At 40.0% G+C, this 27,462-nt stretch overlaps 2 protein-coding genes across 2 annotated transcripts; both read left to right on the top strand.

Annotated features, from left to right (window-relative positions):
• The first annotated feature begins 21,411 nt into the window (after window positions 1–21,411).
• On the top strand, window positions 21,412–23,243 carry LOC109218093 (11S globulin seed storage protein 2-like). Its single transcript, XM_019382414.1, has 3 exons — window positions 21,412–22,076; window positions 22,171–22,647; window positions 22,728–23,243. The coding sequence occupies exons 1-3, from the start codon at window positions 21,465–21,467 to the stop codon at window positions 23,106–23,108; spliced, it is 1,470 nt and encodes a 489-aa protein (XP_019237959.1). The 5' UTR covers window positions 21,412–21,464; the 3' UTR covers window positions 23,109–23,243.
• Window positions 23,244–25,131: 1,888 nt separating this feature from the next.
• Window positions 25,132–27,122, top strand: LOC109218092 (legumin A-like). Its single transcript, XM_019382413.1, has 4 exons — window positions 25,132–25,480; window positions 25,579–25,838; window positions 25,946–26,416; window positions 26,528–27,122. Exons 1-4 carry the CDS (start codon window positions 25,192–25,194, stop codon window positions 26,927–26,929), a joined length of 1,422 nt encoding a protein of 473 aa, XP_019237958.1. The 5' UTR covers window positions 25,132–25,191; the 3' UTR covers window positions 26,930–27,122.
• Window positions 27,123–27,462: the final 340 nt, after the last annotated feature.

Below are 27,462 nucleotides of genomic sequence, written 5' to 3'. Positions count from 1 at the left end.
TATATATATATATATATATATATATATATATATATATATATATATATATATATATATATATATATATATATATATATATATATATTTATTATATATATATATATATATTTATTTACTAGGGATATAATTTTATTTCTCACTATTTGGATTATTTTAAACTTGCATTAATATAATAGCTAGCATATTTTAATCAAGCATAAACTTTGAAGGATAATTTTGTCTTTAACTAAGCTAATGCATGCATTTAAACCCATTGCATTGCTAATACCATGGTTTTCTATGCATTAGTTATGCATAGGATAATACCAAATAGGATGTATAACTAATGCTTGCATAAGTAATGCATAGGTTCAAAATGTCTACCAAACAAGGTATTATTAATACACAAAGCTAATACATTACATCCTACCAAATGACCCCTTAGTTACATCTTTTTTCTATTTTCTCTTCATTCCTCTTTTAATAAGACTCCTTCCATGACAAATAACTTGAACATTGCCAATATAGTTTCAATATCGTTTCGAGCTGGAGTTATCTGGATAAACTGTTACTTTGCTTTTGATCCGGATTATCCATATGGAGGATACAAAAGCAGCAGCTTTGAAAGGGATTTGGGAATGGAAGGACTTCATAAGTATCTTCAAGTTAAATATGTAGCCACTCCCATTTACAACTCCCCTTTGCTGTAATTTTTACAGATATTAAGTGCAGCAGAAGAGAATACTATCCGAAATTTTTCCATCCAAATCATTCAATTCTTATTAATATTCAAGTTTTTCCGTTCAAACAAGTATGACTCAGTGTACATGAGTCCATTTGGAATTCATTCTCTACTTTTCTTTCCTTAATAAATCAACTGAGAAAACAACAATGTATGGTACATTAACATGCAAATTAAAAATAAATTTCGTACAAATTTAATACAAATTTGAATATCTACAACAACATACACAGTAAAAATAAATTTTATCTAACTAATTATATAGTATACAACTTATCTACAACTTTCATACATTATGTATACCCAGTTAAATACAACTACAATATCATACAACTTAAATACAATTTTAATACAAATTTTATACAATATGTCTTTTGTATATTTTGTATCTGATTTTGTATATATTTTGCATGTGGTGTGTGCTTCTTCCTCTCTAAAACTCCAATCAGCACTTTCTCTCTTAATACAATTTTGATACATATCAACAACTTTATGTAAAAAGATAGTATTGATAACTTAAATACAAATTTTATACAATGATTCATACATTATACAACTATTTTCAACTTTCATAACATTCGAATAAAAAATATATATAACTACAACAGAATAAAATTTACATACAGTTATAATACAACTTTACTACAATTTCGTAAGTATATTGTATGTCATGTCTTCTTCTTCTTCTTCTTCTTCTTTTTTATGTAAAACAAAATATATATCAATAACTTTATGTAAAAAGGTAGTATTGATAACTTAAATACAAATTTTATACAACGATTCATATATACAACTATTTTTCAACTTTCATACAACATTCAAATAAAAAAATATATATATCAACAACTTTATGTAAAAAAATAGTATTGATAACTTAAATACAAATTTTATACAACGATTCATATATTATACAACTATTTTTCAACTTTCATACAACATTCAAATAAACAAATATATATAACTACAACAGAATACAATTATAATACAACTTTACTACAATTTTGTAAGTATATCTTCGAGTTTCAATCTGAAATCCAGCGAAATCAAGTCCAATCTTCACCAAACACCTTCAAAATTGAGATATAAACTCCAAATAATATTTTCAATTGTTTGCAACAATACCCAATCCAAACAAATAATGGTTTTTGAAAACCCCAATTTGATTTCAAAGCTTTAAAGCTTTTTAATGGCTGTCAATGGTGGAGAGTCAAACACCTTCAAAATTTATTGATTGATAATTCCAATTTGAACACCAATAGTGCAACATGAAAGGAAATTGCTAGGTTAAAACTCTATAGTAAAACGATTGAAATCCATTGATAAATTCTATTAAAAATATATACAACATGAAAGGATAAAAAGTAGAGAACATCAGATGAAGAAAAATTGGAGAAAGAACAAAGAATGAGGGATAGAGAGACAGAGAGAGACGGAGAGAGAGCGCATGAGAGAGAGAACAACGATGGAAAATAATTGATTCCTTATTCAATTCCTAATTTAGACGGATACTAATTTAAAACTAATTTGTATATAATTAATAAATTATATTTGACCATATAATTAAATTAAAGCTTGATTAGGGAGGGTAATAAAGTATCATATGTATTATAGGAAAGTAAAAGTTCCTATATTTTTTGTGGTAATGTGCATCAAATCACTATGACTATATTTTTCCAAAAATTCAAATATACAAAATGGGCCCAATAAGTAGTGACAGAGATATGAATTTCAGTAAAAGAATTAAAGAAAAAAGAGAAAATCTCACTTTATACCCATTAATTTCAAACTATTTACCTTTTAGTGCCCAGGCCCAAATTATTTACTATTCCTACCTATGCAGCCCAAACTATTTACCCGCTTATTTATTTATTCTATTAAAATAGCTCTTCTTTCTACACTGAGAATTTGGACGAGGGTACAACTTCAAGTTCCAGATCCCATCTCTCAAACCCTAGCTTCCATTTTACACTCCTAACAAATCCAAATTTATCTTCTTTCTTCTGAATTAGTGGTAATTTCTTCTTTGAATTTTTGACTTGATTTATTGTTATTAATAATAGATGGATCGGTACCAGAAGGTGGAAAAGCCAAGAGTAGAAACACCCATTGATGCAAATGAGATTCGTATCACCAGCCAAAGCCGCATGAGAAGCTATATTACCTTTCTACACTGAGAATTTGGACAACTTCAGGTTACCCCTAGTAGGTAGTTGATGACTCTATAGGAGCAGAGAAATTTGGGTGAAAACCCAAGATTAAAGAAAGCTTGGTCTTAATTTTAGTAACTCCAGATCCTCGAATTATTTTCTTGTTTGCTATTTCTTGACTTACTTGTAATTTGTTCTTACAAAATTGTTCTTCCATTTCCCTTATATCCTTCTTCAAAAAGAAATTAGATCTGATTATCTGAGAAGTTGACCTCTAGCTAGTTTCAATTCTGCTCCACTTTTTTTTGATTGTTCTTTCCCTAGCTCTTGCTCTTGCTCTTGCCTTGACTTAAAATTTTTATTTTGTAGATTTCTTGTTTGATTCAAAGTGGGTGTTGTTAAATATTGCTTATAATTCCTTATGGAAGTTCATACTGAAATTTGATAGCATTTGAAGCTGATTTGAGGTGATTGAGTTGGAAATTTCAGCTGAAAATCGAAAAAGAACACAACTACCCAATAGTATACTGCTACAGTATACAATATGCTGTAGGAGTATATAGCTATACTGCAACAGTATACTATTATAGTTTACAATATACTGCAACGGTATATTGTAATAATCAAAGAAGAACACAGTTACCTAACAGTATACCGCTACAGTATACAATATACTATAGGAGTATATAGTTATACTGCAACAGTATACTATTATAGTATACAATATATTGTTATAGTATACTGTAATAATATGCAGTATACTGTAACAGTATGCTGTAATAGTATAAAATATACTATAATAGTATACTTATTACCCGTAAATTCACTTGCCTTTTCTCTTTTAATTTGCTTTAAGCTTTTACCCAGCGTGAGGGGCAAATTGAAAATGCAAAAAATAAATAAATTATAGTATGCTATATAACGTAATGGTATACTCTTACATTTAGATCCTTTTAAAATTTTTTAATTTTTATTGACAACTGATATTATTTCAATTTTATAATTGAATTAAAACTTTTAAACTCTTGGCGTATTGTATACCCTGTTGGTATAGCTATATACTATACCGGTATCATATGTTAGATAATATTTTTTGGTTGTATTAGCTACATTTAATTGGTACACAATTTGATTTTTCTTTGGTAATAATATAAAAAAAGAATAATAAAAAATAGTGAAAACAGTAAATGAAATTAGATTATGAAGAGAAAAAGAATATTAAAAAAAGAAGTTAAATGAAATGAGAAAAGGAAAAAAGAAAAAAATAAGAAGAAAACGAGAAAAAAGAAAAGGAGAAAAGAAAAAGAAAGAAAGAAAAGAAGCATAGAAATAAAAAAGAATTGGAGAATAAAGAAAAAATTCCCCACAAAAATTACTATGGGTAAAAAATGTAATTAGTTTATGGGTAGAAAAATAAATGGGTAGACAAAGGTAAATAGTTTTATTTTTGTGAGTAACTGTGTCAAAACCCCAAGAAAAAACCCATCTTGTGTTTAGGAGTTTTAAATTTGACTTATGCCAAAGTGATGAGAGGGAATGTTAGGCAATGATTCTAACCGTGTATGGACCATTTTCCAACTTTACAAGATTCATCCGTTTCTACACCTTCGGTTTCCCCGCACTCTTCTTGTTCCCCTCTTCCCTGTACCATCTTTTTCTTTTTTAAAAAAATCTTTTTGTCCTTTGCCTTTATCCAGTAGCAACTAGCAAGATTCTTGTTTGCTAGGAGATCAAGTTGAATCAATGTCAGCAGGCATAAGTTACTTAAAGAATCTAGTATTACCTTACCATTTTGTTTTTCTTTAGAAATTTTGTGTGGTGTTGTAGTCATGTGAATAGTGAGACTGAGTTTTTGTGGGACGAAAATTCTGCACTTAAAGTGATGTCGTGTGGAATAGTAACTATAATTAGAGTACAAGTCAATTACAGTCTAGTATTATTTTTACTTTTGCTTTTGTATACGGTCAAAATCAAGTATGCTCGATTTAGTGGGCTCGAGGAACTACTTCAAGATTCGGTCCGAAGTATACTGGGTTCGAGGCCGATGACAGAGTTCGAAGATCGAAGAGATCGATGAATATCGGGGCCGAACGTGACCGACCTCGAGATAATGCCGTTGTAGCTTTGTAACAGAATGAGCAAGATTCCTGCCACGCCCCTAAGATCGCGGCGTAAATTCCGGGATAGATTTGTATGAATCCGTACAAGACGGTTAGACAGCTGTCCCAATAAGATTCTTTACTGTAAATAGAATGTACCTTATTTAGGGTTCCCCTATTATATAAAAGGGACCCCAATTATTTGTATTTATTATCAATCATTGACAAAGAATATACTCTCTACTTTTGGCTTATATTTCATCAGAATCATCTCTTTATTTAATTGTTCTTGTTTTACTGTTCTTATCAACCTCGAGGTCACTTTGGCTCGAGATTAAGACTGTCTTGCACGCTGGTTTGATTCTACTTATTTCCTTCATCTACACGCTAGTTTTCTTGGTTATTAATTAGTATTGAACTAAATCACATATCCTTAAAATCATAAATCAAATTTAATTGTTACTCGTATCTTCGAGGTAAACAGTTTGGTGCCCACCGTGGGGCTCAAGATAATAGTGATTATTTCGGTACTGATTCTAATAACACACGTTATTTTCACACTTGTTCTTGTCAAGAATTTTTATTTTCAGGATAAAAACATGTCAAAACTCGCAAAAATGCACCCGTACACGACGATGAGGGTCTTGGATTTCATGGAGAAAAACAACAATATAGGGGCCGATGTGCCACTGATTAACCCTGGGAAGCGCCAAATGGGGAACCGGTCGATGTTAGTTCGCACATTGCTTTGGATGCGGATTTAGGCGCAAACCTCGGAGGAAGTGTATGTAGGGAAGCCTGATCTGGTGGCCAAGGAACACAGGGTAGAGGAGACGATGGTGTCAGCCTCCAAGTAATATTCGAAATGCTAAAAGCTCAACAGGTCGCTATCGCTCAGCTTCAGAGTCAGCACAAAACTCCAAGTATAGTCGAACCAGAAAACATTCGACGTATTGAGCTGATATCGGAAAGAGCAAACGGTAATGGCTCGGGGACTGACCCCACGATTGTGAGGATGCTCGAGGAACTCACCAAGAGAATCGAGTCTGGGGAGAAGAAGATTGAAGATAATGACAAGAAAGTTGAGACTTATAACTCCAGTGTTGATCAAATACCGGGGCACCCTCGACCTTGAAAGGTTTGGATGCCAAAAAAGTTCATACAAAAGCCATTCCCTCAGAGTGCGGCTTCGAAGCCCATTCCTAAAAAGTTTCGCGTGCCCGATATACCTAAATACAACGGGACAATCGACCCTAATGAACATATTACCTCATACACTTGCGGGATTAAAGAGAACGACTTGAATGATGACGAGATCGAATCAGTATTGTTGAAAAAATTTGGGAAAACTTTGTCAAGAGGAGCCATGATTTGGTATCACAACTTGCCCCCGAACTCAATCGACTCGTTTGCTATGTTAGCAGACGCCTTCGTGAAAGCACATGTTGGGGCCATAAAGGTGGCGACAAGGAAATCGGACATTTTCAAGATAAGACAGAGGAACGATGAGATGTTAAGGGAGTTCGTGTCCAGGTTTCAAATAGAGCAAATGGAATTACCACCGGTCTCGGCTGACTGGGCAGTACAGGCTTTTATGCAGGGTTTGAATAAGCGGAGTTCGATCGCGTCACGATAATTAAAGCACAATCTGATCGAGTACCCAGCTGGACGTGGTCAGACGTACATAACCGTTACTGATCGAAGATCAGGGTCGAGAACGACCAGTTGGGAGCCCCGTCGGGTTCAGTTCATCCAAATAGATTGGCAGCTAAGCCTCCGAGGGATACGGACAGGGAATTAAGGTCAAACAAGGAACAATATCAGTCATATATTGATCGAAGAAATAACTGTTCGGGGCGTAACGCTATTCGGAATGGTCGGAGAAACAATCGAGGTCAAAACACTCGGGGTTTCATGAGTAAGAATGGCATTGATAAACATACCGACCCCACGGAAGCACCTCGATTGTCGGAGTATAATTTTAGTGTAGATGCATCGGGGATCGTGTTAGCTATTGGAAGAATCAAAGACACCAGGTGGCCCAGGCCTATACAAACCGATCCTTCTCAAAGGAATCCTAACTTGATGTGTATGTATTATGGCACACATGGCCATAGAACCGAAGATTGCAGGCAACTGAGGGATGAGGTTGCTAGGTTGTTCAACGAGGGCCATCTTCGAGAATTTCTCAGTGATCGAGCTAAGAACCACTTCAAGGAAAGAGATGCAAACAAAAAAAATGAGCAGGAAGAACCGCAACACGTAATTCATATGATCGTTGGTAGTGTCGATGTTCCTCAAGAGCCTATATTCAAACGCACCAAGGTGTCGATCACCAGAGAAAAACGGACTCGGAGCTATGTGCCCGAGGGCGTCCTATAATTCAATGACGAGGAAGCGGAAGGCATATCTCAGCCACACAATGATGCCCTGGTAATTTCTATTTTTGGGTCGGAAAAGAACTCTTTTGAATCATATTAAAACAAGCAGTCCGGACATCCCCAACTGTGATCCAGGTTCCATCTTTCTTGAATTTTATCTACGCACATCTATTTACTGTTGCCTTGCCGGCAATTTTGATTGGACTGATTGCTTTTTCTATCTTTTCTACTAGTGTTTTAATCTTAAGGTTTCATCTATTCATTTTGATTCTGTGTTTGCATAGGGGTAGTTTTGTAGATGTGGTAGATTCATTGTTCTAGTCTTGCTCGCGTTTCTGTTCTTGTAGTCGCTCCTTTGACTTTTTTTTAGCTCTCGTGTTCGTAGCTTGTAGTCCTTTATTTTTGTTTTTGGTTATTGGTGGTAGTGTTTACCTAATACTTTTTGCTTATATTGGCGGTAGTGAACAATGTCAGAGTAAGGTCATGTCCTCGGGTGGGGCTTGGGGTGGGGTCCAGGGGTGGGAAGGGGGGTAAGAAAACCTCTAGGCTGAGAATTGGGTCATGGAACATTGGGACATTGATGGGGAGTCTATAGAGTTAGGTAAGATTCTTCAGAAGAGGAAGATCAACATAACGTGTGTTCAGGAGACTAGATAGAAGGGTACTAGGGCACGATATGTAGACAGGTTTAAACTATGGTACTCAGGGAGCGCTGAGGGCAAGAATGGGGTAGGTATTTTAGTAGACAGGACCTCAGGGAGCTCGTGGTTGAGTATTAAGCTGGTAGTTGGTGGGTTTACTATAAACGTGATTAGTGCATACGCTCCTCAAGTAGGTTTGGACCAGGAGGTCAAGAAGCAATTCTGGGAGGATTTGGACGATATGGTGCGTAGTATCCAGCACACAGAGAAGTTGTTCATTGGCAGAGATTTCAATGGTCATATTGGGGCTAGTGCTAGGGTTTATTATGATGTGCATGGCGGGTACGGTTTTGGGGATAGGAATGAGGGAGGTATTTCACTGTTGGATTTTGCTAGAGCTTTTGATTTGGTTATAGCTAACTCGAGTTTTCCGAAGAGGGAAGAGCACCTGGTCACTTTCAGAAATTCAATGGGCAAGACTCAGATTGATTACCTTCTCTGCAAGAAAGGCGATAAAGGTCTGTGCACTGACTGCAAGGTCATCCCAAATGAGTACCTCACGACTCTACATAGGCTCCTAGTTATGGACCTGGAGATCAAGAGGAGTAGGAGGAAGAGGGCGCGGTGCAGGAAACCAAGGACAAAGCTCAGGAGTTAGGGGAGAAGTTGTTGGCTATGAGGGCCTGGATGAGTATGGGGGACGCGTCTAGTATGTGGTTCATGACTGCAGATTGCATTAGGGTAGCTGCTAGAGAGGTCTTAGGGGTCATGAAGGGCTCTCCCGGGGGTCATAAAGGGGACTGGTGGTGGAATGGAGAGGTTCAAGGTAAAGTGGAAGCTAAGAAAGCTGCTTATTTGAAGCTAGTAGAGAGTACAAACGAGGAGGAAAAAAGGACTTATCGGGAGTGTTACAAAAAGGCAAAGAAAGAGGCAAAGTTAGCAGTTACGACGGCTAAGAACGCGGCGTTTGCTCGTTTGTACGAGGAGATCGAGAGCAAAGTCGGGGACAAGAGGTTGTACCGGTTGGCCAAGGTGAGGGAGAGGAAAGCCCGCGACTTAGAGCAAGTAAAGTGCATCAAGGCTGAGGATGGCAAAGTGTTGATGGACGAGGCACTCATTAGGAGAAGATGGCAGACATACTTTCATAAACTGTTGAATGAGGAGGGGGATAAACGCATTGTGCTGGGTGAGTTGGAGCACTCCGAAAGCCGGCGGGAGATTGGGTATTGTAGGCGGATTACGGTTGAGGAGGTGGAAGGGGCGATGCATAAGATGTGCAGGGGCAGAGCGACAGGGTCAGACGAAATCCCAGTGGAATTCTGGAAGAGCGCGGGGCGGGAAGGTTTGGAGTGGCTCACTGGGATATTTAATGTTATTTTTAAGACAAAGAAGATGCTTGAAGAATGGAGGTGGAGTACGATGGTTCCGCTTTACAAGAACAAGGGTGATATCCAAAATTGCAACAGTTATAGGGGTATCAAGTTATTGAGTCATACTATGAAGGTTTGGGAGAGGGTGGTGGAGGCCAGGGTGAGGAGGTGCGTGTCTAATTTCGAGAATCAAGTTTGGATTCATGCTGGGGTATTCGACTACGGAAGCGATTCATCTGGTAAGGAGATTAGTGGAGCAGTACAGGGAGAGGAAAAAGGATATGCATATGGTGTTTATTGACATTGAGAAGGCATACGATAATGTTCCGAGGGAGGTCCTGTGGAGGTCCTGTGGAGGTGTTTGGAGGTTAGTGGCATTCCGGTGGCGTACATTAGGGTGATTAAGGACATGTACGATGATGCTAAGACTCGGGTGAGGACTGTGGGTGGTGACTCGGAGCATTTCCCTCTGGAGATGGGGTTGCACCAGGGATCGACACTTAGGCTATTTTTATTTGCCTTGGCGATGGATATACTGTCGCGTCACATCCAAGGGGAGGTGCCTTGGTGCATGCTATTTGCCGATCATATAGTGTTGATTGACGAGACGCGTAGCGGAGTTAACGCGAGGTTGGAGGTTTGGAGACAGACCTTGGAGTCTAAAGGTTTCAAACTGAGTAGAACCAAGACAGGATACTTGAAGTGCAAATTCAGTGATGGAACTCATGATGCAGACGTAGAGGTTAAACTTGACGATCAAGTTATCTCCAAGAGAGCGAGTTTTAAGTATCTCGGGTCTATTATCCAGGCTAACGGGGAGATTGACGAAGATGTCGCACATCGCATCGGAGCCGGATGGATGAAGTGGAGGCTCGCTTCCGGTGTTTTGTGTGATAGGAATATGCCGCTAAGACTTAAGGGTAAGTTTTATTGAGTGGTGGTTCGACCGACTATGCTGTATGAGGCTGAATGTTAGCCAATCAAGAACTCCCACGTGCAGAAGATGAGAGTAGCAGAGATGAGGATGTTGAGATGGATGTGTGGGTGTACCAGGAGAGATAGGATTAAGAATGAAGCTATCCGGGACAGAGTGGGAGTAACCTCCGTGGAGGACAAGATGCGGGAGTCGAGGCTGAGATGGTTCGGACATGTTAAGAGAAGGAGCATTGATGCTCCTGTCAGGAGGTGTGAGAGGTTTGCCATGGAGAGTTTGAGAAGAGGTCGAGGTAGGCCTAAGAAGTACTGGGGAGAGGTGTTTAGGCAGGACATGGCGCTGCTTCAGCTCACTGAGGACATGACCGTTGATAGGAGGGTGTGGAGGTCGAGGATTAAGGTAGAAGGTTAGTAGGTAGTTTATAGTTGTTCACCGATAGTCTTAGTAGCATGCATGTCCCTTCATATTCTTAGATTTTTATTACGTTATGTGGTTTTGTTCGCCTCAGGTATTGTATTCCCTGTTGCTATTATTTGGTACTACTTATCCTTTATATCTCCCTTTTCTTTTCTCTTCCATCTTTCTTCCTTCCTTGCTTTCCTATTCTTCTTCTTGCCCTTCCTAAGCCAAGGGTCAATTGGAAACAACCTCTCTACCTGCATTAGGTAGGGGTAAGGTCTGCGTACAGACTACCCTTCCCAGACCCCACCTGTTGGGGATCAAACCGGGTTTGTTGTTATTGTTGTTGTTTTTGTTAAATAAAATTCAAGTTAAATGTGTTTTAGTGGATCTAGATAGCTCAGCAAACATAATCAGATCGAGGGTCGTAGTGCAGCTCGGCCTTCAAGATCAAATTGTACCAGCATCCCAAGTCCTAAATGGCTTCAACATGGCAAGCGAAACAACAAAGGGGGAGATAATCCTACCAGTGAACGTGGCTGGGACCATCCAAGATACAAAATTCCATGTCATCGAAGGCGACATGAGGTATAATGCACTTCTCGGGAGACCATGGATACACAACATAAGGGCAGCACCTTTAACCTTTCATCAAATGATGAAATTCCCAACAGTAGATGGTGTGAAAACAGTTTATGGAGAACAACACGCTGCAAAGGAGATGTTTGCAGTCAAAGAGGTGATACAGGTACCAGCGCCTTCGACCTCGAAAAAATCGAACACCAAAGATAAGCAGACAACCAAATAACAATCACCAACCCCAGCCTCGACCGAACTGGAGAAATAGGTAATCGAAGAAGAAGAGAATTTCCTTACTCCTCGAACTTTTGTTGTTCCCAAAGAGTCAGATGCGACCAAGTCAATGGTCGAGGAACTGGAACAGGTCATACTGATCGAATACATGCCTGGGAAAAAGGTATACCTGGGAACGGGGTTAACCCCCGAACTTAGGAAGAAACTCATTCAATTTCTTATCGTTAATATGGATTATTTTGCTTGGTCCCACTTAGATATGACAGGGATTCCACCAGAAATAACAACACATCGGCTAAGCCTCGACCCCAGATTCAAACTGGTAAAACAAAAAAGGAGGCCCCAGTCCGAGGTAAAACATGCCTTCGTAAAGGATGAGGTAACCAAACTTCTTAAAATAGGGTCTATTCGGGAGGTAAAATACCCCGAATGGTTAGCCAACGTAGTTGTAGTTCCAAAAAAGGGAAACAAACTTAGAATGTGCGTAGATTATAAGGATTTGAACAAGGCATGCCCCAAAGACTCTTTTCCCTTGCCTAACATCGATCGCATGATCGATGCCACGGCCGGCCACGAGATTCTAACCTTTCTCGACTCCTACTTCGGGTACAATAAAATTCAGATGAACCCGAAGGACCAGGAAAAGACCTCATTTATCACTAAGATTGGAACATATTGTTACAATGTAATGCCTTTCGGGCTAAAAAATGCTAGAGCAACATACCAACGCTTAGTTAACAGAATGTTCGAGGTACAAATAGGTAAATCAATGGTAGTTTACATTGACGATATGTTGGTTAAGTCTCTGCGCACAGAGGACCATTTGACTCACTTGCAGGAAACATTCAAAATCTTGAGGAAGTACAACATGAAGCTCAATCCAGAGAAATGTGCCTTCGGGGTCGGTTCAGGCAAGTTCCTCGGCTTCATGGTATCAAATCGAGGAATCGAAATCAACCCCGACAAGATCAAGGCCATCGAGGATATCACTGTCGCAGATAGTGTGAAAGCCGTACAAAGGTTAACAGGATGAATTGTTGCCTTGGGTTGATTTATTTCGAGGTCATCGGATTGAAGCCATATATTCTTTTCCTTGCTCAAAAAGAAAAAGGATTTCACATGGACCCCGGAATGCTAGCAAGCATTGGAAGATTTAAAGCGATATTTATCAAGCCCACCTCTACTTCACACTCCGAAGGTAGATGAAAAGCTTTACTTGTATTTGGCAGTGTCCGAGATAGCGGTAAGTGGGGTACTGGTTCGAGAAGAGCAAGGTACGCAATTCCCTGTTTATTATGTAAGTCGAACTCTAGGTGATGCTGAAACTAGATATCCACACTTAGAAAAATTGGTACTTGCGTTAACAAGCGCATCTAGAAAGTTAAAGCCATATTTTCAGTGTCGTCCCATATGTGTATTGACCACTTATCCCCTTCAAAATGTTTTGCATAAGCCCGAACTATCGGGCCGGCTGGCCAAATGGGCCGTCAAACTTGGCGGGTAAGATATCGAATATCAACCCCGAGCGGCCATCAAGTCTCAAATCTTAGCTGACTTCGTGGCCGATTTTGCGCCGACCCTCGTACCCGAAGTAGAGAAAGAACTTCTGCTAAAATCGGGTACATCATCAGGGGTATGGACCCTTTTCACGGACGGAGCCTCGAACGTGAAAGGGTTCGGGCTTGGCATTGTTTTGAAGCCACCAACAGGTAGTATTATTGGACAATCTATCAAAACATCTAGGTTAACTAATAACGAGGCCGAGTATGAGGCCATGATTGCAGGTCTCGAGCTAGCTAAAAGCTTGGGGGCGAAAGTCGTTGAAGCCAAGTGCAATTCTCTGTTGGTAGTGAACCAAGTAAACAAAAGTTTTGAAGTTCGAGAGGGTAGGATGTAAAGGTACTTGGTTAAACTACAGGTAACCCTGCACCGCTTCAAGGAATGGACCCTAGATCATGTGCCTCGAGAGCAAAACAGCGAGGCCGATGCACTTGCCAACTTGAGGTCATAAGTAGAAGAAGATGATATTGTTCCGGGGATTGTCGTCCAATTATCGATGTCAGTGGTCGAAGAGGGTCATGCCGAGATAAATTCTACGAGTTTGACTTATGATTGGAGGAATAAGTATATCGATTATTTGAAAAATGGAAAGCTCCCATTGGATCATAAAGAGTCAAGGGCTCTACCAGCCAAGGCTGCTAGGTTCACATTGGATGAGGATGGAACATTGTACACGAGGACTTTCGATGGACCATTGGCGATATGTTTAGGGCCGTGGGATACCGATTATGTTCTACAAGAAATCCACGAAGGCACTTGTGGGAATCACTCCGGCGCCGAGTCTTTAATTCTCAAAATTATTAGAGCAGGGTATTACTGGGATAGCATGGAAAAGACACTAAGGAGTTTGTTAAAAAGTGTGATAAATGTCAAAGGTTCGCTCAAATGATTCACCAGCCCGGAGAGCAACTACACTCAGTTCTATCCCCGTGGCCTTTCATGAAATGGGGAATGGACATAGTCGGCCCTCGACCAACGGCCCATGGTAAAGCTAAATTCATACTGTTTATGACCGACTACTTTTCTAAATGGGTGGAAGCACAGACCTTCGAGAAGGTCAGAGAAAAAGAAGTTATTGACTTCATCTGGGACCACATTATATGTCGATTCGGGATACCCGCCGAGATCGTATGTGACAACAGAAAGCAATTCATCGGCAACAAGGTAACGGAGTTCCTCGAAGCACACAAAATAAAGGGGATATTATCAACACCGTACCACCCAACCGGGAACGGACATGCCGAGTCAACAAACAAAACTAGCATTCAAAACCTAAAGAAAATGTTGGACGATGCAAAAGGAAAATGGAGAGAAGTTCTACCCGAGGTCCTATGGGCATATCGAATGACATCGAAGTCCAGCACGGGGGCTACTCCATTCTCTTTAGTATATGGCTCTGAGGCCTTAATCCCTGTCGAGATCGGAGAACCCAGCGCCAGGTTTCGACATGCATCGGAGGAGTCAAATCACGAGGCTATGAATACTAGCCTCGAGTTATTAGATGAAAAACAAGAAGCTGCACTTGTTCGGATGGCGGCGTAGAAACAAAGAATAGAAAGATATTATAATAGAAGGACTAACCTTCGACACTTCAGAATTGGGGACTTAGTTCTACGAAAGGTCACCCTCAACACTCGAGACCCGAATAAAGGGAAACTGGGCCCGAACTGGGAAGGACCGTACCGAGTCATCGGAGTTGTCGGTAAAGGATCTTACAAACTTAGCACGATGGGAGGTGAACAACTGCCGAACAATTGGAATAGATCACTACTCAAACGATGCTACTACTAAGGTATGCCTTTCTCCTTTTGTCCTATTCAAATTTAAAGCTAACCCATTGCAGGTGTTCAATCGAAGACATCGAGTGCACCTTTTTACACGAAGACCTTAGGTTTTAAAGCATGCGTTGCACTCTTTTTCCCTTAGATCAGATTTTGTCCCAAATGGGTTTTACCGGCGAGGTTTTTAACAAGGCAACAACTATGTGCTACCTAAGGAGAACTCAACCGTATCTAAGGCTTCTTTTCAATCAAACTCGAATACTGGGGGGCATCACCCTCGGAGATGATATTTTCGAGGAAAATACTTCACGCCAAAGGGGACCTCGATAGGAAAACTTTGTAATGGGCCAAACGGTCAGATGAACCGTGTCCATGTAGAATAGTCGAACCCCGACGGCAAAACATGTACGCATGTATCAATTATTCATAGAAGCGTGCTTTCTATGTCAAAACACTTTGTGTCCCAACGAAATTTACTACTATACGAACATCATACTTGTAATCTTGCGAGAAACGGCTCAAGGGACAAAGCACGAATACACCTCGAATACTCGCGGACTATCATCGACAGTCAACACATTCGAGTCATCCAAACTCAAATTCATAAGACCTCAAAGAGGCATCCCCTCGACATAAAGGCCAAGACTATCATACTCGGGTACTAACCTTTCGAACAAGTTCGAAAGGTTATCGGGAAATAAGTCCAAGAGGCATGCCCGAAGGCTACGGCCATATTAAAGGCTATGGCCATATTAAAGGCTACGATCATATAAAAGGCTACAACCGAAATAATGCGGCTCGGGGACGTTGGACTTCCGCCATAAGTTAAAGGCCTTCAAATACTTTGAAAAATCTGTTAAATTAGGCTACCCTCGGCAAAAGCAAATAAAAAAGGGCTTCGATAAAATCAGCCCTCGAACAATTTAAAGGCTTCGATAACATCACCCTTCGAAAAGCCTCAAGAGGTATTCAATAATCGTAACACAAATGGATTACAAATGGGGTTCCGATTGATCGAACCCTCGAAAAAACCCAACGGGTACAAAAACACATGCTAAGGCATAAAGTAATTTTCACTAAGTCTTTTAGCCGAAAAGAGGGAAATATTATAGCCGTCTTAGAGGCCGAATTGGCCTAACTTAAAGAGCCTAAGGGCTGATCTAAAAGAGCCTAAGGGTCAACATAAAAGAGCCTAGGGGCCAAAGCATGTAGAGCTCGAGACCTTGCTCTCATTCGACTCGGACTCAAGAGTCATGTCATCCCGAGCTCACATCAAATCAACTTAAGCATAGCTCGAGGATTAACAAAAGAGCCTAAGAGGTATCTATTATATGTCCAGAGACCACCCATTGATCACTAAAAAACCTAAGGGTTTGTTATGTTCTGAGCCCGAGCCAGTGCTCAATTGATCATTAGAATTATAACATCAAAATTTTCTACAAATGAAGACAAAGAAAAATTCAATGCACATCGGAGATAAAGTGAAAAGAAAGGGAATTCCTTATATTCACATAGAGTATTTACAATGCCCACAAAGGGCCTTACACAAAAACAAAACAAAGGAACCTATTCTACTTCGGGGCCACATCCTCGGGAATCGCATCTTTGGAAGCCACATCCTTGGGAGTCGCGTCTTCGGGAAACTCCTCCTCGGGGACTTCATCCTCATCTCCTCCGCTCTCAGATCCGCTAGCGGAATCCTCATCATTAGAGAGCAAAGCGGCAACCTCTTTCTCCAAAGTTTTTTCTTTTACAATATCAACTGAGAGGTCAAAGGCACGAGCGTGAAACTCCTCGAGAGTTTCTCTCCGGGGCCATCGCCAGCATGGTCGAGGGCACATGATAACTTAACTTCAGCCGCAATGGAGATCTCTTGTGCCCGAGCATTAGCAGCTTCGGTGTCAGCTCGGTACGAGGACACAAATGCCCCTGCCTCAGATTTGGCCTTCGCAAGCTCAACGGCGTATTTAGCTTCGAGCTCCTCGGTTTTGCGGCTCCGGGCCAAGCTTTCCTTTCTTGCATTTTAAAGCTGGCGTTCGATTGAAGTTAGTTGTTCCCAAAGTGTATCCTTCTCTGAGGCGAGACGGTCCATGTGTTGCTTCTACCCTAGGGTCTCGGCCTCTTTTACCTTGAGCTCTTCTCAGAGCTGCTCCACCAACTCGCCCTTCTGCTGGGCCTGCAAAAGTTAAAGTGTTAACCGCTAAATCGAATGAAGACATAACAGACCCCCAAAGGCCACATTACCTTTTCAATAAGCTCAGTCTGTTCTTGACGAGCCTTTGCCAATTCAGCTCAGAGATCTCTGACCTCCTTCTCTTTTTGTACATAGAGGCGCATAAGGCCGTCCCTCTCCTCCACCAGCTTCTTGAGTTCGGCTTCACATCGGGCATACTTGGCTCGAGATTTGGAAAATGCTTGTCGATGAAGCGCCACGGCCTTCACACAAAGAAAAAGAGTCAGACTTAGAAAAAAGAGTATAAAACTCGAAGTGTAATTATGACGACAAAAGCTTACTTGTTTGAGAAGCCTCTGGGCCTCATCGAAGATAAATGAGGCGTCGGGATCGGGACCATCTTCGATCCCCGCAAGGCACTCACGAAAAATATCATTCCCTTCATGGGTCGTTCCCACATCAGGAGTCCTCATGGCTCGGGCATCTCGGAATTGCCCTTCGAAGAACACTGGGCCCGGCGGCGAGTCATCTACATTAATTATCCCAAGTGATTCACTTGGGATATTATCTTCTCTTTGGAGGGTCTCGGAATTAGGCTCTTCGGGCTCTCCCACTAAATGTCGCCCGAGATGAGACGTATTTTTACCACCTGATGACTCAGGGACTCTGCTCGAGCTCCCCTCCTAAATTTCTTCGGTTCGAGATTGAACCGCGTTGGCCACCATCGGCTCATCGGCTTTTGAAGCGTCAGTGCTTCCTCTTTTCCGAGATACCAACAGGCAGTCGTCATCCTCTCCCTCCTTATCTTCACCCCGAAGGTGTTGGGCTGCCTCCGAAGATAGGGCCGCATAATCGACCCTAGGCTTTATAGCTCTGCTTTTCTTTGGCTTCGGGGAACTTGCAGGCGACCCCCTCTTCCTCTTCTTCTCTTTGTTCGATTTTGGGATTTCTTCTTCATCGGACGGGGGCGGCCGCATACCAACGGCGTCTCCGAGGCCTGCATAATGGTAAAGTGAGCATTCCATTAAGAAACATCAATATGTAAACAAGAGAACTCACCATGGGTTTTAGCTTTCCATCGACCATTGGCCAAATCATGCCAGCTGCATTCCACGTATGAAGAAGTAGAGGCCAGTTGCCGGACCTAGCCTGCGAGGTCGAGGACCGCACCAGGAAACCAAGCAATAGCTGCATCATCAGAAAAGAATTAAATTGAGAAAAAATAGGGAAAGCAGGAAATTGACCACCATCGATAAATTTGTACTTACGTTTCATGTTCCACTCCTCAGGGAATGACATCATCTCAACAGGAATCAGATCGGAGGTCCTGACTCGGACAAACCGGCTCATCCATCCTCTGTCCTTGCCCTCATCAATGCTGGAAAAAAAGGAATTCAAGGATCGGCGCTGAAGCTTTATCAGACCACCTCGATAAAGGCGAGGGCGGTATAGCCTGATCAGGTGGTCGAGGGTAAAAGGCATCCCCTCAACCAGGCCCGAGAAATATCTGATCAGATTGACGATGCGCCAGAAGGAAGGGTAGATCTGGCCAAGCGTCACCTGGTATTGTTGGAAAAAATCAAGAATCACTAGGTCTATGGAACCCAGAGCTGGATCTACGGTACCCAATAAGAAAGGGTAGGTATAAACGCTTAAGTACCCTACCTTATGGGTGGTGATGTTCTCTTCGGAGGAAGGGATTACAATGTCCTTATTTTCCCAATTGCAATCCTTTTTCACCTGCTCAAGTTCATCTTCAGTGATCAAACAGATGTATCGAGACATGGGCTCGCAACGGCCTGGTGTCGAAGCAGGTTTATCGATTTTAAAATCAGAAGTTAGCTCACATGGTCCGGGAATGCACTCCTCGATACGAGGTGGCACCACCGTTCTACCTCTGGCCGACCGCGATGATGAGGAAGCTTTTTCTTTATGAGAAATAGTTTTAGATGTTTTAGCCATTGTGGTTGAGAAATTTAAGATAAGGAAGGAGTTGATGCTGTAGTAAGAACAAAATGAGAAAATGGTGAACTTAGAGAAGTTGAAGAAGCTAGTGAGCTTTTAAGAATGATTTTAGAAGTAAAGATTGCGAATATTGTTTCTTTTTAATATTTTATAGAACTTGTACACCCTACCAATATTTCGAATATTATTTTTTTTATAGTCAAAATTAGACTTTTGAAACCGTACTAATCATCTTGTTTCACTTCGGTATTAGTATGGTTCGATTAACTTTTGGTATTTTTTTTTAAATATCATATTATAGTCGCTACTAGGAGTTAAAACTCAATAACATGCGCATTTGCGTAGGAAATTGGTAAAACTCTCTAGGCATTTTTTTAAGAGATGATGAATTAAGGGAACGTGAAAGGTAGCCACAATAGAGTCATCTCACTATTTTATAGCAGCGTAAAACAAATTAAGCAAAGATGAGAGGAATGTAAATCAACTGAGTGAAAAGATTTTAATCAAGTTGCAACTCAAGAATAAAATCAGAAGATTAAGTATTCAACAAATGAAATCTAAATCATACGAGAAGAAAGATATCCTTATTGTTTGCTACTTTGTCGCTTACTATTCAAAATGCTGAAACTAATTTAATTTCAATAGCAATACGAGAATATGTTTAGGAGTTAGAACTTTAGATGTTAATTACATGTTGTCTTGTAGCTGTTTTCATAATCCAAATGCCTTAGGAAAAAAATGATGCTTTGTTACTTAATATATAAAATATATTTCACATATAAATTTATCGATATAGTTTGATATTTTCTTGATTTATTTTTATAAATTAAAGACATGCTCTATTATTTGGTATAATTATAAATTTATATAAAACCCTATAACTTTATTAGAAGAAACCTAATAATCCGAAATCGGTTGACACCCCCGTAGACAATAAAGTGCGTCGAGAAAATAATCGAGACCGAAAAATATTGCAACAATAGTAGTATTTGATTTTAAATATTTGAATGTACAATCTCTATGAATCCTCTGATTCTTCTTTCCAATAGTAAATAAATTCAAGGGCGCCCTTGAGCTTGATCTTGAATCTATATTTGTTGTCACGAATGATGATCTTGAATGCAACTAGCACGAAGTTTGATTTGAACTCGTACTCCTTGAATCTTGATTTGTTTTTCGTTCTTGAGCTTGAACTTAATTTCTTTAACTTGAACTTGATTGCTTGAACTTGAAACTTGTAGAGAAATTTGCGGGTTTGATCCACGAGCTCTCTCTTGCTTCTTGTTATAACTTTTGGTCTCTTTTCTGGGTTATGAAGACCCCTATTTATAGTTGTGGGAGGGAAGAGTTATGATAAGAACAAACTCTTTCCGACCAATCAAATCGAAGTGTGACAATGCCGCATTTGATTGGCCAGAAAATGTTACTTGCATACGTGGCGCGATTTCATTAGTATTTTAATGTGACTTGGCATGTCTTGTCATTTTGACACGTGACATGATCCTATTGGCACTTCCGTTTGACTTGGCGTGCCACGTCATTTGACACGTGAGCATCAATTTAGGCCTCTAGAAAGATGAAATCTTGGGCTTAATGAAGTAGGCTCATCACTTTAGCACAATTAAATGGGCTAGCCCAATGGATTAAGACTTATTTATTTAATTCATATATATTGGACTTATATAATTAATTCAATTATATTAGCCCATAATATTTATTTGAACCAATGTATCTTGAACTTAAAATATAGTCGAAATTAATTTATGAATTTAATTTTAAGAAAATTTATATGCCTACAACCCCTAAGTGTAATCTCTATAGAATACAAGAGAAAAAAAAAGGAGGAGATCTATACTAGTCTTTGAAAATAATGATAACTCTATCATGCAGGTGCTTCTTCCAAGCTTATCTATTTTTTAAATATATTGGCTCAAGGCTATTTCCTTTACATCTCTGTTGACCGTCAAAAGAAAAAAAAGAGGATAGAACAGCTAACCTGGTGAAGCTACTACTGGATATTGTTTAACAAAGCCCCTACTCAACGAGTTGAGGCCCAAATTTGAGGGTTTGTTTTGTCGATCCAATATTGGAGCCCAACCCAAATATTGCTGCTCGCCAAGTATTTTGAGAGTTCAAACAACCTCAGTGCTAATTCTGTCAAAAAACAAAAAAATTAAGCGAAACAGAAGAGCTTAGACAAGTGGTAGGTGCAAAGGCAGAAGATGTAAAACAAAGCAGCTGCAAACTTCCACACGTATAGTTTCATGCAAACCAACACATCTTAGATTCCTTGGAACAACCATTGCAAGGTGTCGTTCTTGGGCAGAAATGAAGACACCTTCACCATGCAAAAGGAAACAGACTTCATTAATGCCACACGGCCTTCGTACTTGTTCCCCTCCAACACTATAAGAAGGAGGCCTCAGTTTCTCCAAATCTCATCCCAATCTTTGTAGTTAAAAAATCAATCCTAATTAACCATGGCGGTCACCACTAAACTCCTTTTAGCTATACTCCTCTCTGCTTTTCTCTTGTCCGCAACAAATGCAGTTCGAGATTATCAGGGCCAGCAAGGCCGTCAGGAGGGTCAGAGAGGCACTCGTCTCACTGAAGCTCAACAATGCCGTTTAACAAGGCTCACTGCTAGCCAGCCCACTAACCGAATTGAGTCAGAGGGCGGCATCACTGAGCTGTGGGACGAGAACGAGGAGCAATTCCAGTGCGCTGGAGTTGCTCCCATGAGGAGTGTTATCCGCCGCAACTCCCTTTCTCTGCCTAATTTCCATCCCATGCCTCGCTTGGTTTACATTGAGCGTGGCCAGGGATTGATTGGCATTACTTACCCTGGCTGTGCTGAGACTTTCCAGTCTCAGTCCCAAACCTTCCAGGCTGGCCGAGAGCCAAGGGAAGAGAGGGGCCAAGGCCGCAGAAGTGACCAACACCAGAAGGTCCACCGCATTCGTCAAGGAGATGTCGTGGCACTTCCAGCTGGCGCTGCTCATTGGTGTTATAATGATGGTGAGGAAGAGCTCGTTGCCGTCTCAATCAACGACCTCAACCACCGGTCCAACCAGCTTGATCAGAACTTGAGGGTAAAATTCATTAGTTTCTACAATTTGATGACTTCTTGTTCATGCAATTTCATAATTCATGTATATATTGGTTGGCTATGTCTTTGGACTGCAGGCATTCTACTTGGCTGGTGGAGTACCAGAAAGTGGAAGGCAACAAACTCAAGCAGGCCAAAGACTACAGAGCAGGCAGAGGTTCCAGAACATTTTCCGTGCTTTCGACACAGAATTGATGGCCGAGGCCTTCAACATCCCAGCCGAAATTGTAAGGAGGATGCAAGAAGAGCAGAGCGAACGTGGACTAATTGTGAATGTGAGGGAAGGAATGAGAATGATTAGGCCCGACGAAGAAGAAGGAGAATTCGAACAAGAGCAAGGGCAACCAGGACGAGGACAGCAATGGTGGGAGGAAGCAACCGGAAATGGCTTGGAAGAAAACATTTGCACAATGAAAATCCGCACCAACCTTGAACACAGAACACAAGCTGATATCTTCTCCAGGCAAGCTGGAAAAATTAACCATGTCAATCGCCAAAAACTTCCCATCCTTAAATACATGGACATGAGTGCCTCTAGAGGCACCCTCTATCCGGTAAATCTTTGTTTAATTTTCTCAAGTTGATTAAACTGAAAAAACCTCTATTAGTAATTGATTAAAATTGGTGGATGTAGAATGCATTGTTGACCCCACATTGGTCAGTGAACAGCCACTGCGTGGTGTACGTGCAAAGAGGAGAGGCACAAGTGCAAGTAGTAGACCACAGCGGACAACAAGTGATGAACGACAGAGTGAACCAGGGAGAGATGTTTGTGGTTCCTCAGTACTTCGCTTCCACAGTGAGAGCAGGACAGAATGGACTTGAATTTGTAGTGTGGAGGACAAGCAGTGAACCAATGAACAGCCAGCTTGCAGGTTACACATCAGTGATTAGAGCAATGCCTGTTGAGGTCCTCACCAATGCCTACCAGATTTCTCCAAATGAAGCACAGCGATTGAAGATGAACAGGGGTGGAGAAAGCTTCCTTCTATCTCCTCAGCGAAGGTCCATCTAAAATGAATATCATGTAGCCATGTCTAGTAGAACTCGTTTCTCGTCTTTGTTTTTAGGCAAAGACAATAGAGAGCGACTAGTAATTAGGAGCAAATAATAATGTAACTAATAAAGCTCCTGCCTTTTTGCTTCTTAATGTGATCCAAGATTTTCCGTGCAAATCTTACTTAGCCAACAATAATCAACAAGAAATAAAAGTTCGGAATTATTGAATCCCTTTATGTAATAGGAATACTTTAAAAAAAAAAAAAAAACTATAATGACATATCTCTAACTCAAACTCAATACATAGATAGAAATTGGTAAAGTTTAACAAAAATCATACCGTCTCTGCAATAGTTGATCGACTCAATCATTAAATTCTATTCTGATGAATTCGAATAAGCTAAAGCAATTTGGTATTTGGTATTTGAGGTGTGTTATATCTGGTATTCCATAGATGATAGCTTTTCATTAACAATTTGATTATTTTTCAAATACATTTTAAAATGTGGGCTGAACATTAAAAAGCAAACCAACTAGCCAATACCATTTTTAGTCTGACAAATCTTCAGGAGCAAAACCCATCTCAGTAAAATTATTGTCAGTCAACTCTATTTGACCCTTAATAATGCTTACTAGCATGAATTTAGTTATATATGTTGGAAATATAATTTTGAATTGTTTAGGAGCCTTATTGGATAGTTTGGATAATTAATTTTCTATAAATACATTTTGCATTCTTTAGGTAGATAAATTTATAATAAAATCTAGAATAATCTTTTGAATTTCCTAGGTTAAAGTATTTCTAAATTTAGTCTTGGACACCTATAAGTACTTCTTTGTAATATTGTAAGCAAAAGAGTAATGGAGTTCAATATATTATAAAAGAGCTTAATGTTTATCCAATGTTTTAAAAGGCGGGGCGAGAGGCGAGGCGTTGCGTAAGCCCTGAGACATGGGGCGTAAGTCCCACGGATCTTTAAATTTTACTAATTTCAAGAATTTTAAGATAGTACAAAATAAAAAATAATTATAAAAATTACATCAAAATCACAAAATTATAATAAATAATCTATTTAAAATATTTATAAATTATAGTTCGACTATGAATATACAAGAAGTATGACATATATCATAATATGCAAATTAGTTGCAACGTCGTTACAACTCAAACATCAAAAGTAATGTATTCAATATGAAATCTTATATGTATCTCTTAAGGAGTAATAAATCTTGAAAGAATTTCAATATAATAATTTGATATTTTACTTAAAATACTCCTTTTATTTAATATGATTTCTATTTAAAAGAGAATTTACGTAAAAATATAATTCACAATTTAAATATGATTCTCTAGCATCATTTATTTCTAAGTTTTAACAAGTTAATAAACTGATACATAATTCATCATACAATATCAGTAGTTAAATGCTAAAGTAAAAACTAAGGAAATATAAGAAACCAAAAGAAGACAAGAAATTTGGAAAATGAAAATAAAGAAAGGAATTGAGGGTAAAATTGTTCAACTGCACCAACTTAACCTGTGTATCCTTTTATACTAGAAGGTTATATTGACATGCAGTAACAGTCCCACATGTAATTGTCATAGCAAGCATAATTCGTATCTTGAAAAATAGTATATTATAGTTTGAGCTCATCATCAACAAAGCAAAATTCTTTGCTCCATCATTAAACTTGAATCATACTTATATAAACTAGGTAAAAGTCTCTAATGATGTACAGATTTTACCCAACAGGGTGAAAGTCAAGTTACCTCGTTATTGATGTTTATGGATTTCGCACTCACTGGATAAAACAACTCAGATTAAAACAAAATCACTCTAAAACAGAACTCCTATTTGTTTTGTTCTTAGAAGGAAGAAGCCACCTAAACTCTGGTTGCATGAGGCAGACTTATTAGGTGTAAAGCAGCATGCTTTGATAGCCATGCAAAGTGCAAAATGGCAGAGCTTTTCTCTACATATTCTGCTATGTGTCAATCCCTTACGTACCTCTCCCTCCTATAAATACCATCAATTCCCACTCGCCACTTCCCATCAGCATTAATACTTTAATATCTTCTCTACACAACAATAATAATCATGGCTTCTAGCTGGCTCTCTTTCTCCTTGAGTTTCCTTCTGGTGTTGCACGGTGCCTTTGCTCAGCAGAGATACCAACAGCAGCAAGGCGAATGCCAACTCAATAGACTTAGCCCTCAGGAACCCACCACCCGGATTCAAGCCGAAGCTGGAGTCACCGAGTTGTGGGACCAAAATAACCAGCAGTTCCAATGTGCTGGCGTCTCCCTAATTCGCCACGTTATCCAGTCTAGAGGCATGCTCTTGCCTTCTTATGTCAACACTCCCCTACTTGCCTATGTTGAACGAGGTAAGTACATACATTATCTTTTAATTGAATTTCTCATTTGGTAATTTATACTATTAGTATTAACTGATTAACATTCGTGTAATATGGGTAATGTTCAGGTCGAGGATTTTATGGCATCATGCAATCTGGATGCCCCGAAACTTTCCAGTCGTCCCAGCAAATGCAGCAAGGTGAAAGGGGTGCCGGTTCAAGATTCCAAGATCGCCATCAGAGGATTGGACAGTTCAGACAGGGTGACATTATTGCCTTCCCTGCTGGAGCTGCTCACTGGGCCTATAACGAAGGAAATGAGGAGCTTGTTCTTGTTTGTTTAGAAGACAGCAGTAACAATGCCAACCAACTTGGTCAATTTTCAAGGGTACGTTAGAAACTAGAAAGGTTCAGCCAACATACTAAAAAAAATTCCTATAGCTATAACCATAGTGTTGGTTAATAAATAACAAATCTTGTTTCCGTTATTTGCAGAGATTCTTCATAGCTGGAAACCCACAACAAGGACAGCAACAACAGGGACAATACGGTGGCAAAAGCTTGCGCAGGGAACCATTCGAATCTGGAAATGTCTTCAATGGCTTTGACGTAGAGGTCTTGGCCGAGGCATTTGGCGTAGACAGGGAAATAGCAAGGAGACTTCAAGGACAGGACGACCAAAGAGGACACATTGTTAACATTCAGCAAGGACTCAGAGTTGTGAGGCCACCATTCTCACAGGAACAAGAGGAGCGCGAGGAGAGACAAGAGCAAGGACAATATGGTCCTCGCATGAACGGAATTGAGGAAACCATCTGCTCCGCTAAAGTCAGGCAGAACATTGACAATCCCTCACGTGCTGATATCTACAACCCAAATGCTGGACGCTTCACCACCGTTAACAGCCTCACTCTTCCCATCCTCAGCTTCCTCCGTCTCAGCGCTGCCAGGGGAGTTCTCCACAGAGTAAGTCTCAGAATTCACTGAACATTTGAGTTACTGGGTTTAAAATTTAAGTAGTTCTTCAAATTAAATATAAATACGTAGACTGATTACTACTTCAATTTAATGGGGCAGGATTCAATCATGGCACCACACTGGGTCACCAATGCACACAAGGTGATCTACATAACAAGGGGAGAATCAAGGATTCAGATTGTGGATCACAGAGGACAAGCAGTTCTAGATGACAGGGTCCGACAGGGACAGGTTGTTGTGGTGCCACAGAACTATGCTGTGGTAAAACACGCCGAGACCGAAGGGTGCGAGTGGGTAGAATTCAACACCAATGACAATGCCATGATCAACACTCTGAGCGGCCGTACTTCTGCTATCCGAGGATTGCCCGTGGATGTGATCGCCAATTCATACCAGATTTCCAGGGATGAGGCCAGGAGGCTCAAGTTCAACAGGGAGGAAACTCTCATTTTCCGTTCCTCAGGAAGAGCTCGCTCATCAGAGAGAGTTGCTGCTGCTTAATTAGAACTTGTATTAAGTTTGCTTTTTCCTACCAGATATCTCCAAATGAGGCGTAGCGCTAGTCTAGCCATGTTGTCTAGTAGTACTCGTTCCTCGTTTTTGTTTTTATGCAAGGACAAGCAAGAGCGACTTGTTGGTGAGGAGCAAATAATGTAAACTAATAAAACTCCTGCCTTTTTGTATTTGAAGCTGATCCAAGTTTTTCCTGCAGATGAGTTTGCAAAATTGTCTAGCAAATCTTATACATAGCCTAAAATAATCAACAAGAAATTAACGTGGGAAGAGTGAAGAACAAAAATCTCAATGAACTTTGGAAATGATAGGACTAATTTTAATCTCTCTAAAAGCCACGAAATCAATTATATTTATCTTTTTTAGCATTTTTTTTGCCATTTTCCCCTCTTTCTTTCAATTCAAGAGTAACAACTGAACCATTTGCAATTGGAGTAATAATTAGGAAGTCCTCAGTTCCTAATTAATATCAACTGAACCATTGCAATTAATTAACACTTAAACAACGAAAAAAGTCAAAA

The sequence above is a fragment of the Nicotiana attenuata genome, unplaced genomic scaffold (assembly GCF_001879085.1).
Source record: "Nicotiana attenuata strain UT unplaced genomic scaffold, NIATTr2, whole genome shotgun sequence".
Taxonomy (NCBI): domain Eukaryota; kingdom Viridiplantae; phylum Streptophyta; class Magnoliopsida; order Solanales; family Solanaceae; genus Nicotiana; species Nicotiana attenuata.
The sequence above is the reverse complement of the archived record's forward strand: the minus strand, read 5'-3'. Positions and strand labels throughout refer to the sequence as shown.

Coding starts and splice junctions, on each gene's coding strand:
- LOC109218093 (XM_019382414.1), top strand. CDS start 21,465: ATGGCGGTCACCACTAAACTCCTTTTAGCTATACTCCTCTCTGCTTTT. Junction 22,077..22,170: donor AGCTTGATCAGAACTTGAGG/GTAAAATTCATT, acceptor TTTGGACTGCAG/GCATTCTACTTGGCTGGTGG. Junction 22,648..22,727: donor CTAGAGGCACCCTCTATCCG/GTAAATCTTTGT, acceptor TGGTGGATGTAG/AATGCATTGTTGACCCCACA.
- LOC109218092 (XM_019382413.1), top strand. CDS start 25,192: ATGGCTTCTAGCTGGCTCTCTTTCTCCTTGAGTTTCCTTCTGGTGTTG. Junction 25,481..25,578: donor ACTTGCCTATGTTGAACGAG/GTAAGTACATAC, acceptor GGTAATGTTCAG/GTCGAGGATTTTATGGCATC. Junction 26,417..26,527: donor CCAGGGGAGTTCTCCACAGA/GTAAGTCTCAGA, acceptor TTAATGGGGCAG/GATTCAATCATGGCACCACA.